The sequence below is a fragment of the Calonectris borealis genome, chromosome 3 (assembly GCF_964195595.1).
Source record: "Calonectris borealis chromosome 3, bCalBor7.hap1.2, whole genome shotgun sequence".
In the NCBI taxonomy this organism is placed as follows: Eukaryota; Metazoa; Chordata; class Aves; order Procellariiformes; family Procellariidae; genus Calonectris; species Calonectris borealis.
In genome coordinates, this window is record NC_134314.1 from 118152021 (window position 1) to 118166826 (window position 14806).

Sequence of the window (14806 nt, forward strand, 5' to 3'; positions counted from 1 at the left end):
AGCACTGAGGGGACATGTGTGAGCTCGGGGACACTGAGGGGGACACTGAGGGGACGTGTGCGAGCCGTGGGTACGCCGAGGACCCGTGGGTAGGGCGCGGGCGGCTCCGTGGGGGCGCGGAGGGGACGTGCGGGCCCCGCGGGCGGCGACGGCGCTGAGGCGACCCGTGCCGGCTGCCGGTCAGCGCGGCCGCCACGCGCGGCAGCGGGGCGGGGCGGCGGGCCGGGGTCACCCCCCCCGCGGGCGGAGCCGGGCCGGGCCGGCACCGCCCTCCGGGCGCGCGGCGGGGGCGGGGCCAGTCGGCGGGGCCGGTCAGTCAGTCGCGCGGCGGGCGGTGGCGGGACACGAGGCGTCGCAGGCAGCCGAGCGGGGAGGGCGCTGCCGCCTGCCGCGCCGGGCAGCATGGAGGCGGCGGATGAGGAGAAGGCAGGCAACGGCCACGCGGAGGGCCCGGCGGCGGCGGCAGCGGCGGAGCGGGGCGGTGACGGCGGCGGGGGTCGGCTGCGGGGCTGCCGGGGCTTCCTGCGGCGCAACGCGCTGGTGGTGCTGACGGTGTCGGGGGTGGTGGCCGGCGTGGCGCTGGGCGCCGCCGTGCGCGGTGCGGCGCTGAGCCCGGCGCAGGTGGCCTACCTGGCCTTCCCGGGGGAGCTGCTGCTGCGGATGCTGCGGATGGTGATCCTGCCGCTGGTGGTCTGCAGCCTGGTGTCGGGAGCCGCCAGCCTGGACACCCGCTCGCTCGGCCGCCTGGGAGGCATCGCCCTCGCCTATTTCCTAGGCACCACGCTGCTGGCCTCCGGCCTCGCCGTCGCCCTCGGCTTCATCATCCGCCCCGGCGCCGGCGCCTCCGCCCTCAACGCCCCCGGGCTGGGGCTGGCGGGCGCCGTGCCCACCAGCAAGGAGACGGTGGACTCCTTCCTCGACCTCGTCAGGTGAGGCCGCCCCGCTCCCCCCACCTCCTCCCTCCTTCCCGCCCTCCCCGCCGCCGCCGGAGGATGATGACAGACTCGGCGGTGTTGCACGCTGCAGCCGGCGGCCGGGGAACCCCCCCTTCCCCCCCCTCCTCATCCTTCTTCTTCGTCTTCTTCTTCTTCTTCTTCTTCTTCTCATCCTCCTCCTATTTCTTCTCATTCTCCTTCTTCTTCTTCTTCTTCTCATCCTCCTTATCGTCATCCTTCCCCTGGCTTCTCCAGAGGCACTGCTTCCTGCCCAGGTACCCGCAGCCCGGTCAGGTGTAGGGCTCTATCTCTCCCCCCTTTACTTTTAATTTTGGCTGGGTGGCTGCGAGAATGAGTCAAGGCTTGCTTGGAGCTCTGGGTGCCTGGGCCCGTTTTTGGTCCCGCCTGGAGGGAGAGCAGCTCCTGGGTGCTCGCTGCAGGACAGGCATGGCCTTGCCTGGCACCTTCCCCTGCCCCGCTGCCTGTCGTTGCCTGTCTCCCGCAGGCAGGGCAGCTCTCCCCATCCCTCACACGCACCTTTTTCTTTTATTCCTTCACCCTTTACTCAGTCTCCTCACATAAATGCCAACCTGCCTTTTATAGTGCCCTCCCATAGGTGCAGGCATGGAAATGCAACCCTGTAGTTCCATCGAGGACATATCCTAAACATAGGCCGGCATGAGGACACCCTGTATGTTTGTGAGCTTCCCATCCCATCTCTGCACCTTGCAAAGACAAGACTCACATTCCCAAAACTACCTGGAAGCAAAGCTTCCACTTCTAACCATATCGTAGTCTTTTTGGTTTATCCTTATTCCTCCTTACAAAGTTGCAGACTTCACCTTTTTTTTTCTCAGAGCCCATGGCTTGTTGAGATCTGTCCAGCTCTTTAAATAAGAGAAGAACACTTACACAAATGAGGCAAACATCCAGCCAGCTTTTTGAGTATCTGACTTCCAACTGCAGTCTCTTGTGCTTTGATGAATCTTAGTGCAGAACCCCAGATGTGAACAGCTGATGTGTTTTGTTATCCTGGGTCTGGCTCTGCCACTTTTTCACACCTGAGTAGTGTAGGGCAGTCATGGAAAATTGTATTACAGGTGCCTGAGAAAAGTGGTGGAATAAAGGAAAACTGGGGAGCAGCAGCTGGGTCTCTGCCGGCGAGCGTAGCTGAGGGAGTGATGGGAACTGATAGCGCATCAATAGGGAGCATGGAGGTTTGCTGAAACATTGGAAGATGAATGGCTTTGGAGGTGGTAGATGTTGCTACCAAGATGCAAACAGAAGAGTAAGGGAGGTGATCTGCACACCAGCGAAGTGGCTGGAGAGTTGTGCTTAACGGATATCTTGGTAATTACAAAGCTGAGTGGGGGATTTTTATTTAGGTCGTTTACTTCGCTTTTATGAGTTCAGTTTTTCAGCTGAGAGACTTTTTCGCTGTGTCTGGGTAAATGGACGTGGCAACAAAGATAAAAAGAGTTTCTAAAAAACAAAACAAAACAACTCCTAAAACTGTATTTACAATCCATGCTAATGTCCCTTTCTCCCCCAGAGAGAAGTATGTTCCCTTTGGACAGAAAGTAAGGCTGGTTTGTCCCATTGGCAACCACGTACTTCATGTCCTCAGCCCACCTCTCTTAAGGACCAACAGTTAAGGACCTCTCCTAAGGACCAGCAATTCCCACCGAGCATGTTAAGAAGTAATAACAGGACAGTGGGGCTGGCTGTGAAGGTGACATGGAGTTGAATGGAAGTGTAGGCAGGTGAAAGAAAATTACAAAAAAAGCACAACGGGGACAGTTGGGAAGGCGACTGTAGCAGTGGCTGCCCTGGGTACATCCTGGCGTGGCTGCTGTAGCTGGTGTTTCATTCCTGTGTTGCCACGCAGCACAGAGTACGATGTAGCTGAGAAACAGGGCGGGGATGCTCCAGTGAGCTTCAGGCTGTGGGAAACATCTGTGAAGTTGAGAGCAGAAGCTCCTTCTTGCTCTGGTTTGTAAATGCAGGTGGAGAGTTCATCTTCAAAGCGGTTATAGTGGTGATGGGATTGAGTCCTTAACTCCAAAGTAACGCTCATAACAATGAGACTTGGGTAAAGCGTGCGGGTTGCAGAGGGGTTTCCTTCTGGGAAATGAGAGGCCAGAGGCTTTCCCCCAATGCATATACATTGTGAATTCAGCTTTTTCTTGGAGCCCCAGGGAAGGGATGTTGCAGCCACATTGTTGGACAGTCCAGTTGTCACAACAGCAACAGCGAAATCCAATCCAGAAAAGATGCGTTTGGACACAGCCATCACTAAAACTCCCAGGCTTAGCACAAATCCCTGACAGACTCGGGTATGGAGTGAGTTAAGTGATTTTTCTGGAAATAATATCTCTCTGGAAATAATATCTCTGCCTTTTAATTTTTTTTTTTTTTAACTGTTCTTGAAAATGTGGGTGTTCTTGTTTGAGCATCGATCTTGGTCCCTGCTGTGGTGGAAGGTGCCCAGAGTAAGCTCATCTCCAGTTAACAAGGCCTTGAGTCTATAGGGCCCAGAGGGCTGAAACTGTTGCCTTCAGTCTGGGTGGGTCTTGCAGCATCCTGCCCTTTGCTTTTCCTTTTCTCTCTTTTGGTCATGAAACTTTCTGTTGGACGCAAGAAAACTTTGTTTTCAATTGTGTCACAAGTCTGGCTGTGTCCTTCAAGGCCTCACTGCTCAGTTTCAGATAAAAGGTAAAAATGAAGCGCAAATGGGTAAACTGAGTCCCCCTACTGAAAGCAGATGTAAAACGTGGCCCAAGGAAGAAACAGCAAGGAGGAAATCACAGCTGTGAGTCAGTATTTGCCATGGCTTCTGCAGGGATGACACAGGGTCTCCTTTCCCAGGATGCAGAGCCCTTCTGCTTTTGGGCAGTGTATTAGTTAATGACCAAAGATGTTGCTTTCCATTGTCGCAGCGATGTCTGGAGGCCAGCTTAGTTCTTGGTTGCGGTTTTCCATTTCGAAATCTAAAACTTCCACACAAACATGCACCTATGCATGCAGACGCGACCTCTGGAAAAGAGATTTATCCTGGGCTTTGGTAGCAAATGAATGATGACTCACTGGTGAACCGAAAGGCTGTCTCTGTTTTGTTTTGTCCATTGACCGTAACCTCCAGGTCTAATTTGTCTACCTTCCTCTGGCTGGAGGGGCCGGAGCACCCTCCTGGTTTCCCTTCTGGCCAGTGCAGGAGGCAAGTCTTGAGCGTGCCTGGCCAGGGCTTAGGCACGCTGTCCTCCACCCCAGGATGCACGGTGGGGACAGCAGAGCTGTCCTGAAGGTGCCTTTGTGCCCCACAGCAGCGATGCTGATGGCTCATCTCATCTCAGGTGTTGGAGCTCCCTAAAAGGTGAGCATGGCCAAAGGCAGGGAGAGGCTGCAGCTCAGCTATCACAGGAAGGATCCAGCAAGAGTTCAGAGGTGCTTCTACAAGGCTGATGGCTTAAAAAAAAAGAAAACCAGAAAGTGGGGTGTGCTCAACGGGGTCCTTGGATTTCCTTAACTCTGTCCCATGTCAATGAAGAAAGACAGGCTTCTCCAGAGCACCCAATTCGGGCTCTTACATTAAGCCAGGCTCTGGACCACTCTTACTCCGTGTGGTCTTAGCTGAAGGTGGACCTTGTGAACATCTCCAGAGCATCTGGCATGGAGAGCAGCTCGGTTGTACCAAATAGGCAAGTGCTGAGTGCCAAGAGAAGATGAGGAGAGTGAAGGGAAACTTTAGAATTTCTGGTTTCGTTCCTTACTCGTTTGTTTGTTTGGTGGAGAAGGCAAAGCAACGGAGAATAAAGAGCTCTTGTCAGCTTGGCTATGAAGTGGGTAGCGGGTGGAGGAAGAGGCTAGCTGTGATACGGTGGGCTCTGGGGCTCAGCACCCACCTGTGTAGGTGACATTGCAGAAAGCCAGCTCGGCTCTGATCATGCCAGGCGTCTAACCAAGGAGAAACAGGTGGGGAGGAGAGAGGTGGTGACAAGGAGGTGACTCCAGCCACCAGCTAGCGCAGCCCACCTATAGCTTGTTGGAAAGTGGTTGAAACAGCAGGATCAAGTGTTTTGCAAGAATCTATTGATTTGTTAACACTTTTGACGGGCAATTGTCAAGACTGCATGTTTCGATAAGGTCAGAGTTTTGTTTTAGCTTTGATTTATATTTGCTGATTCAACAAAATTAAGCAGTTTCACAGAAACCTATTGATCCTGTCAAAATTTCCAACAGCGGGTGATCCTGACATTTCATTTCAGTGAGGTCAATGTTTTGCTGTAATTTTATACAAAAGACTTAAGTAGAAAATCTCACTCATCAAAAAGGAACATTTCAACAAAATATTTTACAATATTTTTTTAGTGGAAAAAAAAGGTCTGGAACAGGCTTTCTTTGCCCAATTTTGGGATAAAAACATGTTTTGAAACTGTGGAATTGGCTTTGGGAAGGGAATTCTGTTTTTAATCCAGCTCTAGCTGTAACAGTCCGGGGAGGGAAGGAGGTAGTAGCATCACCCACTTTTTATAGGAAGGATACGCAGAGGTCCAGGTGTCTGCCCCGAGCAGTGAGGTCAGGGTTTCTCAGGCTGCCAGGCAAGTCTGCAAGAGCAGTTTAAATTTTATTGCTCCCCACTGCCCTTTCTGTCTCCCTACCAGAGGTTACCAGCTGTGCTGCCAAAGGGAGTACCCACGGCGCCGTCAGCAAGCCTGTGCGTTGGCTGCGAGTGCCTTCGGAGCCGGAGGGAAGGCAGGCATGAGCTTGAGCGTCTGCTCAAGGGAGAAGCATCGGTCGCATTTTGCTGGCTGGGCTGCAGAGCAGACGGCCAGGGTGGACCATGGGATCCAGAGCACTCTCGCAATGACCCTTGCTTGGGCACCAGTCGCTCCAGTAGCACTTGTTTCTTAGAGCCTTGGTCTTCCCGGTGAGTCACCCAAAGCAGCAACCATGAAGGCTATTTCTGAAATCCCAGTGTGGAAAGAGAGCAAAACTTGACTGTTAGGAGAGGAGGGGGAGATGCCACCTTTGTAGTGATAAATAGAATAAGAAGTGGCCGGGGAACAGCTGCAGTTACACCAATGGCGGGTCCTCGAGATAGGCTAACCACCGGGTTTCGTAGCCGGATGGCTAGCTCTTAACTCTGGGGTACCCTCAGAAAAAAGGGAAGTAGTAAATGTTACTGTCCACCTTTGCCTGTGTCATTTTCTGAGCTTGGATCCCCTCTTGAAGTATAGGGATTGCTGACTGATTTTTGCAGGAAGAACTCAATGTTTGCATTCACGTGCCTGCACTGTCTGGCAAGGTTTTTTTAGGAAGCCTCTGAACATTTCTGCTCCTTTCTTTTGTTCTTTATATTCGTTGCCTTTTACTACTGACTGCCCCCAGTTATGTTTTATTTTCCAAGCAACAAAGATGCAGACTGGACCATTAAGGCAAAAAAGTATCAAATATCTGCTGTAAGTAAATGGATTTTCAAGTTTCTCTATGTTAAAGGAAATGCACACATTCATAAATATGTATATGTCCAGGGCATGTATTGTGCATCCACATACATATCAAAAAGCAGATGAGAAAATTTGTTGTGTGATACTGAATGGAAATCTTGGGACAGAAAGAAAAATAAAGGTACTGCAGCAATCCAAACTGGGCTCTGGCAGGTTGCCCCAGATGGCAATAAAGTTGCCGTCAGTGGACTCCTACCATTGAAAACACTTCATTGAAGAAAACCATGAGATAACGCAACACAGAATATTTTTTCTAGGCTTTCTCACAAAAATGTTTTCCAACAGCAAGGTTTTTGGCCTTGGAAGTGGAACCTTTTTGTAAGAAGCAATGCAAGAGGAATGCGTAATATTTTAGGGTTTTGTTCTGCTTGCCTGGATTTCCCTTCATGCTTTTGCTGCCAGAGCAAAGTTGTTTGCAGAGCTCTAGCAAAAGAATCGTTTAAAAACAGTTATTAATAATCCCTTACACATGCAATGAAGGAGTTCCTGTGCCATCCTTAGCCCGCTGGCGGAAAGATACAGGGTAAGGAAAAGAGGAATTTGCCCGTAATATCAAAATTGAGAAGGATGGGAGCTACAGCCCCTTTTTGCTCCCTTTACAGTTTCCTTAGTCACCTGGGATTCCCAGCAGCGGATGCTTCAGCTAAACTGAGATTTCTATTACAGCAAAAATATGGTGAGACCTCCCTGCCAAATTTGGTTTGAGGAATAACGGTCCCTTCGTGCCTGGTGGGAGCAGCTCTTCCCTGGGGAAAAGGAAAAAGCTGCATTTATCTGGCTATGCATGGGGAGATGGTGTGATGAGTACTGTATTCAAGCAGAAAGTACTCAGACCTTGAAACTCCCTCTCTTGGTGCTGCCGCTTTCTGGTTCCTATTTTAAGAGGATCCGAGACGGGTACTTTCTCACATTGTGTGTTGCGCAGGTATGTGGAGGTTTCCTGGCTCAGCCCAGCTGCCGCTCCAGCCCCAGGAACACAGCTGTCACCCTTGACAGCTGTCTGATGGATTTCTGATCTTTTTTTTTTTTTTTGGGCTGTCTGCAGGACTTGCAACAGGCAGAGAGAGACTTTCCTGTCTGCTGCTTGGCGAGGGGAGTAAAGTCTTTCTCTACCACCTACTTCACCTTTACGCCCCAAAGGCGGTTGGGTCTGAGCGTGGGTAATCCATCCGTCTCCGTGGAGCGAGGTCCCGGCAGCAGTGGAGCACCTGGGGTGCACGCAGCACGTCTGTCCCCCTGCCATAATGTCATGCATCGCTGGCTCATCTCATTCTTGCCACATACAGCGAGTTTTGTCTCTCTGCATGACGGAGCCAAGGCTGCCTGATCCCAGACCCCTGTGCCGGGCTCCTTATCACCCAGGCTCAGGGTTTCCTCAGCGGCGTGCTCTTGCGATAGCCCACAGCTGCTTCAAAAAGACAACCGTGTTCTCTAGCACGAAGCATAGCAGTGGCAGGGATGGGGCCACAGAAACAGCAGCAACAGTCAGCAATCCGGTGATATAACTGTGGTGATTTCTTTAAACTCCACGTTCACAGCGGGTACGGGCTTTCAAAGCAAAAACACCTTCTCAAGATCTGGTCCACGCAGAAAAACCGACTGGCAGACACCCACATTTAATTTGCATGCCCAGTTACCCAGCTCATCAGCTTTCCTGTTCGCTGGTTCACCCGGACAGGAGGGATATTTGCGCTTCCCCGTGCGACTCTTCTTGGGCTTGGGGACACGGTGAACACTGGCTCGCAGGGAGAGAGCTGGGTCTGGATTTCTGTGGTGGGTGAACTTTGCCTCGCTACGCGTGATGAGCAAAGCCTGCAGGCGTAAGCACATCATGAGCCCAGGCAGGTCACCACCCAGCTTTTGGTTCTCCCTGGAGCACGCGGCATCCCTACCCCTTTTTTTTTAGGTACTGGCGTGGTGTTCTTGCATAAATCCATCTTAAGGTAAAAACCTGCGATCTGACCCACCCGTAATTAAAGCTTAATTTAATTCGCACGCTGACTGATCTTAGGTAGCGATGAATGTAGTCTGTGCAGAACTCGTGCCTCTAAGATAAGCCATTTATTTCTTGATTGCTTTTTATGACCCAACACATTTTGTTCTTAAACTTCAGGATTTGAAACAAAGAGGGGCAAAACATTTTTTTTTACATGTTGTTGTGACTTTGCAGCAGGTGTACTTCAAAGTTGGATTGAACAAAACACGCAGCTCCTTCTGAGCTGCTGAATTGAGATGCAAATTTTTTACTTGGTAGATTGTCAAAAATGCTCTTTGCTGTCCTCAGAGTCGAGTCCTGCGACCGGTGCTCCAGGGATAGAGAAGAGTGACTGCTATATGCTCATATTTGAATAGCTTTAGTGCTATTCACACTTGAAGCAGGAACCTGCCCCTTGCCTTGGTGTAGCAGGGCTGCTGGCATCACTCAAGTATGTGCTTTAAGTATATGCTTGGAGTTAAGTTAGTGTTTAATTACTGAGGCCCATGCCTGACATACTGTGTAAATTATGGAGGGTTTGGTTTCTCGGTCACATTTAAACATTGGAGAACCATATTGTTTAGGCTTTAGGATTGCTTCCTTTGGTTTTCTTTCATCAGGATGGAAAAGCTGATTTAAAAAAAAAAAGTAATTTAATTTCTGGTTGGTTTTCAGTCTTTTTTCATCTCGTTGCTTCTTCAAATCCAGATTCTTTTTTTTAAAAAGTAATCATCCTGCTATGAAAAGTGGAAAAGAAATATCCTTATTTTCCCAACAGCATATTTTCTTTTTTTTTTGGTTAAAACTGTGCACTGAGCTGGGCCCATTTGTATATGTGATGTTTTACTCCTGATAAAAGTAAGTCTGCTCTTACGTTACATGAGATTTTTATCCACCGGAGGGTTCCAGCTGTGCAAGAATTGATGCACGTTTGCTGTTCCATTAATCTTGTTTGACCAATTCTTAAGCACCTTTGCAGAGTTAGAGCTCGCTCTCCTACTTTCAGACAGACAGCTGTATTGTCAAATTTTAAGGAGAAAAAGTTGCTGTTTCTTTCACGCTCAGTGGAATGTAGACTCCAGAAGCCAAATTATTCTTATCGCAATTTGGCTTTTGCAGCTGCCTCCTAATACACTTGTAATGCAACAGAGAGAGAGGCTGGGGTAGTTCACAGCAGCCAGTTGTTTGATGAAGGTCCATGTCCTTTACATTGCTGTCAAGGCTGTGGGAAAACCCTCACTGTGTGGCAGGATAATGGAGCTACGCAGTGGAAATATGCCATAGCTTATCCATGCCATATCTATGCCATAGCTTAATCTCCCTCTTGCTTTCAAAGATTTGACTCTGCTGCTCCGTTTCTTGCTGTTGTTCAGGTTTGCGCTTTCCATGTCATTCGTGGAATGATCACAACTGAAAGCCTGGTTTAAAATCGTGTTTGCCAGGGTAACTACGGCAAAAACTGGGGGGAGGTTAGCAGGGCTCAGCCTGGAGGTCGCCGCAGCTTCCTCGGAGCAGTGCAGGGAGCAAAGGATGGGGAGCAGCTACCCAAATGTTTTTTGCCGCAGTTAACTGGCTCTGGGTAAGGTCTTTTGTTTCCTTTCCGTAAGAGTTGCCATGCCTCCTTGACGCATGCGGCTGGCAGTGTTTTCAGTTCGTACCCCTAGCCTTTCTGCCCTCGCCAGCTAGGGTCCTGTCGTGACCCCAGAGATCAGCTTGTACTCCTATTTTGCTTTCTGACACAGCAAAAAAAGCTGCCATTTGGCTAGGGAAACGCATGCTCTTTGCTCACCATACGCGGAGAAAGGAAGTGTAGCATTAAAAACAACTATTAAATACAACAAGAAGCAATTTTTTCTTTGCATGGTCCAGTTAACCGTTTTTCCTGTCCTTGTTGCTTCTTAGATGCACATATACACTGGATGCCCAGTAGAAGTGTACGTCACTTTGCATGCTGTCCTCTCTGCACAAACCTGATGCCCGATTTGCATTTCTGTATGAAGGCACTAGCAAATTCAGATGTTGCAACTTTCCATATGAGTTGCCCCTACTTACATCTCTGCTGTTTAACCACTTAAACCCTTGCAGACAACTCTGGCCCGTGACGTTGTTCTCTGCCTTACCTCGGTGTTCAGGGAAGCTGACCTTGTTGTGTGGAAGGGTTAAGACGTTCTCTTAAGTGGATTTTGCTGATTGGATTGCTCACAGCATCAACATGAAGGATAAAGTGTAATCACATGAGTAATATTAAAAATCTACCTGACCCTGGAGGCCATAAGCCTGTTGCTGCAGCTGGTGTGGCTAAGCCAGTTTCTGTAGCCACTGGCTGATGGGTGTGTATAACTAGCATCATGTCTGATTGCCTCTGGTGTCCCTGCACAAATGGTTAGGTGCGGCAGACAAGCAGGGACCTTTTTATGTGAGCAAAAGAAGATGGCATTCACACCTCTGGAGCTGTAGCAAGACATCTGCCCTGTGCTGCCAGAGTATCTTCTGTAGTATGTACCTCACTAGTGCCAATATGCTTGCCTTTGCAAAAGGAATTCCGTTTCTGAGAGTAAAATACCTTGGTGCATTCATTTTAGAAGTTCTACAAGAAATATTTCATTTTCTTGTTTGTATTTTACAGAAACCTGTTTCCTGCAAATCTTGTTGCTGCAGCTTTCCGAACGGTAAGATATGTGTGGACTTTGGACATGAGCTAGAGTGCACAGACAGGCAAAGTGACTGCTCTTTTTTGAAAAAGGACTAGAATGATAGTGTAGAAAATACTAAAAGTTAATTTACTTATAGTAGGTGGGATTTTTAAAAGCACCTGATGTAATCAGACATACAACTTCCATGGCAGATGGTTTGATTTTGAAAAATACTCCTCAAACAAAAGCATATTTGTAGCCTACGTTTTGTACCTCCACCAAAAATGTTCTTTAAACTTTTACACTTTGGGTGCCGTGTTGGGCAGCAATGGCAACTCTGCTTTGTGCCAGGCTGCGTATCCCTTTGCAGGAGCTAGCTGGGAAACCCTTGCGTGCATGTTTTGCAGCTGGGCTCAGAACAGACAAGGCTAAAGACTTTTAGGCTCCCGTGTGTGTAAGCATTACTTGTTGCCTGATGCTTTTATTCAGTATTTTCCATTGTATCCCTTGCTGGATTAATTGCTCAGCCTAGTTTCTCTTCCGACAGAGGACCAGGTGTGGTAGGATGATTACTGGCACCAGAACATAGCGTGGTTTAAACTGATGGACAGGAGCTGTGGGGCTCCAAGAAGATTTTTATTTAGTTCTTATTGCCAATTTTAGATGTCAGGACAGACACTGTTGAGAATATTGCTATGGGGCAGAGTGATTGTTTATGATACAGGAGCAAAATAATAGTTTTTGCCTTCATGGTATTCTGTGGGTTTGCTTTTGTATCAAAAACAAGGTCAAACTCTTAAAATCAAGTTCCATTTTGAGTGTGTATATAATATAGTACAAGTCAATATGCCATAAATAAAAATAGGAGCAGTACAAAAATATCATTAAGAACAGGATAGTCTGTGATACCTCGAGTGTGAGGGTTCTTATGTTCAGGGGTGAAATAAAGAAGTCCGCCTTTCCTCTGTGCTGCTGTTGTCACAGGTAATTGGCAAGTGTATAAGCTTTTCTTTCCACTATTTTATATCTAAGGAAAACAAGCCCAAAGAAGTGCTCTGCTTTTGCGAGGTATCTAGCTTATTTATCAAAGTAAACTGTTGCCCTAGATTTTAGATATTTTACTGACAATTTTAATGCCTGCCTCACTATTTCTAACGGTGAAACAGCGCAATTGCACTTGTCTTCTGCAGGAGCCAGTGCGACAGCATGGTGCGTGAGCAACAGCAGGGTGGAGGAAAGGGGAATTCCCCGGCTGCTGCCCAAACCTGGGAGCTCGGGGTCACAGAGCACTTCTCTGTTGCCACATGGGGAAGGAGCTGCATAGGCTGTCACTCCCTTTCTTGCATAGGAAAGGTTTGTTAGCCTTTGCAGTATGGTGTCCAAAAAAAGTCTTCCTAACAGTAATCTCCTCCTTGTGAAATGCTGGATGATATGGTCGTATTGATGATCTGATTGGTAAACATTGTGGTTTTGTTTGGTTTTTTTTTTCCTCTTACCTGCAGTATGCAACAGAATATAAGATACTGCTCAGAAACACTACCTCTGGAAATGTCACGCAGGATAAGGTAAGGTCACTTCTTAGGTTTTTATACAAACCCTTGTCAAGTGTAATATTGACTACTTCGCAGTCTTTAATCCTTTCCAGCAGTCATTGGAAAGAAACAAGTACTTTCTTTGCCTGGAACTGAGACACACGCAAGCCAGATCAGTTACCCACAGCCACACAAGAAAGCCACGACGGATAGAAGAGTTGGGCTCGACTGATCTGACCCACGAGACCTTATTTTTAGGCCATGCTTTCTTAGACCTGCTCTCACTTGATCTAAATTTTGATTAGTCACTCTGCCTAATGTTTCCAAATAACTTTCTGTAGATTTGGAATTAAATAGCAATCAGGCTGGCTGAGTATGTCCCTTAAACCTTACTCTTCATTAACAGTTGGGAGAGAAAGAGCTTTTTTCCACTACACAAGACTCTTTAGGAAAAAAAAAAAGAGGTTAGTTGAGAATTTTTTCTTGTTCTATGCTGCTGAAATTTTGTTTGAAGCAGTAACAAGTGGTCTGAAGGAGTAAAAGTTATAGACGGAACATTATAAACAGGCTGCTATTGCAATGGTGTCAAAAAGGAAATTAATTTGCAGGTGTAGCTGAGGTAGAGTGTTATCTTCCATATGTAGCTCGTAGGACATCCAGAGATGTTTTATATGCCCTTGAGTGGCATCTCTCCTGCAGCATGGGGCTATTAAACATCTTTATTATTGGCCAAAGCCAACATATTGCAGGTCCAGCAATAATTACCATTGTCTTACAGGCAGCATGCTATGAAACAGACCCAGTATCCCAGCCTGCGATGTGTCACCTCCCTCCAAATGAAGTATCTCATGTGCTTTCATGGGGTTTTGGGGAGACAGGTCTGAGACTGGAAATTACTTGCAGGGTTATTTTCTATTTCTCAGGCTCATTCTGACTATCTGAGATCCGTATCGGATGTTGGGTTACTCTATTTTTAATATGATTTGAATGCCCCTAGGGCAAGAGACTTGTAATGTTTGTATTTGTCACACATGGTGTGCTTGCCCACCAGTTTGTAAAACCATCGAGGAAAAAGCAGTTTATGCTCATCCAGAGGGACTCTGAAGCGTATCCCTGAGCGCAGGAAGTACTGGCCTCGTTACCTTCTCCTCGCCACGCGTGGTGCGTGAGCAGGCGATGCAGAACAGTGTGTTTCCCAACTCTGCTTTCGGCTGACGGGCTGAACTTTCACCGACCCCGGAGGCTGGTGACAGGTGACTTGGATGGCACAAGAACTGAGCAGGGGAAAAGTCAGCCCTTGCCTGGAAGCCTGCTATCGCACGGTGAGCGGTTTCCCTGGGAAGAAGGCAGCCCCGTCTGCCCAGGCTCTGCCCGTGCCTGTAAGATTGCATTAGCCCAGATCTGCGCTCACCCCATCTGACATGGACGCACGGCAATGACTGCAGCAGGGCCACGTGATCCCAGAAGAGCAGTTTCTCTTCTCACGCCATTATATCCTCGGGCAGTACATGCCCGTGCAGCCTCGTGCTGCTAAAAACCAAGTTCAATATGAAAGGCTAGAACAATGTGCACTTAGACATGTGTGTTCGCTTACAGAGTGTAGAGTTATTTTTCCTTTAAGCAGGAGTAAATGAAAGGTGAATAAGATTCTTCTTATTCATCTTCAGTGTCAAGTTTGATAGGGGCTCCTTGGCAACCAAGCACGGATCAGGGCCAACCATATCCATTGGACGTAGGTTTGGCTGTCAAGGTCTTTTTTAACACTTGTTCAAAGCCATTACTCTTCATCAAGATGTAAGAATGCATCTTTTGGCAGTTTAAAACATGAGATTCTTTTTCGGTTTTTTTCTTTTCCCAATTATCAGACTCCTGTTTGATGCAATATCAGAAAAAATATTCTGAATTTGTCACCAGTGCCTGTTTTTGCCAAAGGTTATGATGTAAAGGTTATTTCTGCTATTAGTTTTCCAAAACTTTTCTTCAGTTGTTGGAGCAAAACCAGAGCTTCTTTAATTCCAGAAGGCGCCCTACTGTCTCTGGGGAAGAGCGGACCAAATAAAAAGAAAGCATTGTCTCAGTTTTGTTAGCTCAGTTTCAGCACTGGTCTGACCATATTTTTTATGGATAGATGAGGGTTAAGTTTGGAAAGAAAGAGTATGATTTTTGGATAATACATAGTATAAATATCATAGTGATAGAAGTTGGGTTCCAGGGAAACAAGATG

At 48.0% G+C, this 14806-nt stretch overlaps 1 protein-coding gene across 1 annotated transcript in view; it reads left to right on the forward strand.

The window, feature by feature from the left end:
- Positions 1-316: 316 nt before the first annotated feature.
- Positions 317-14806, forward strand: part of SLC1A4 (solute carrier family 1 member 4) — a 37738-nt gene continuing 23248 nt past the window's right edge. Inside the window, exons 1-3 of the mRNA XM_075147637.1 lie at positions 317-929; positions 11044-11086; positions 12553-12615. Of these exons, the coding sequence (XP_075003738.1) occupies positions 403-929; positions 11044-11086; positions 12553-12615 (633 nt within the window). The 5' untranslated portion in view covers positions 317-402. The remainder of the gene's footprint in view (positions 930-11043; positions 11087-12552; positions 12616-14806) is intronic.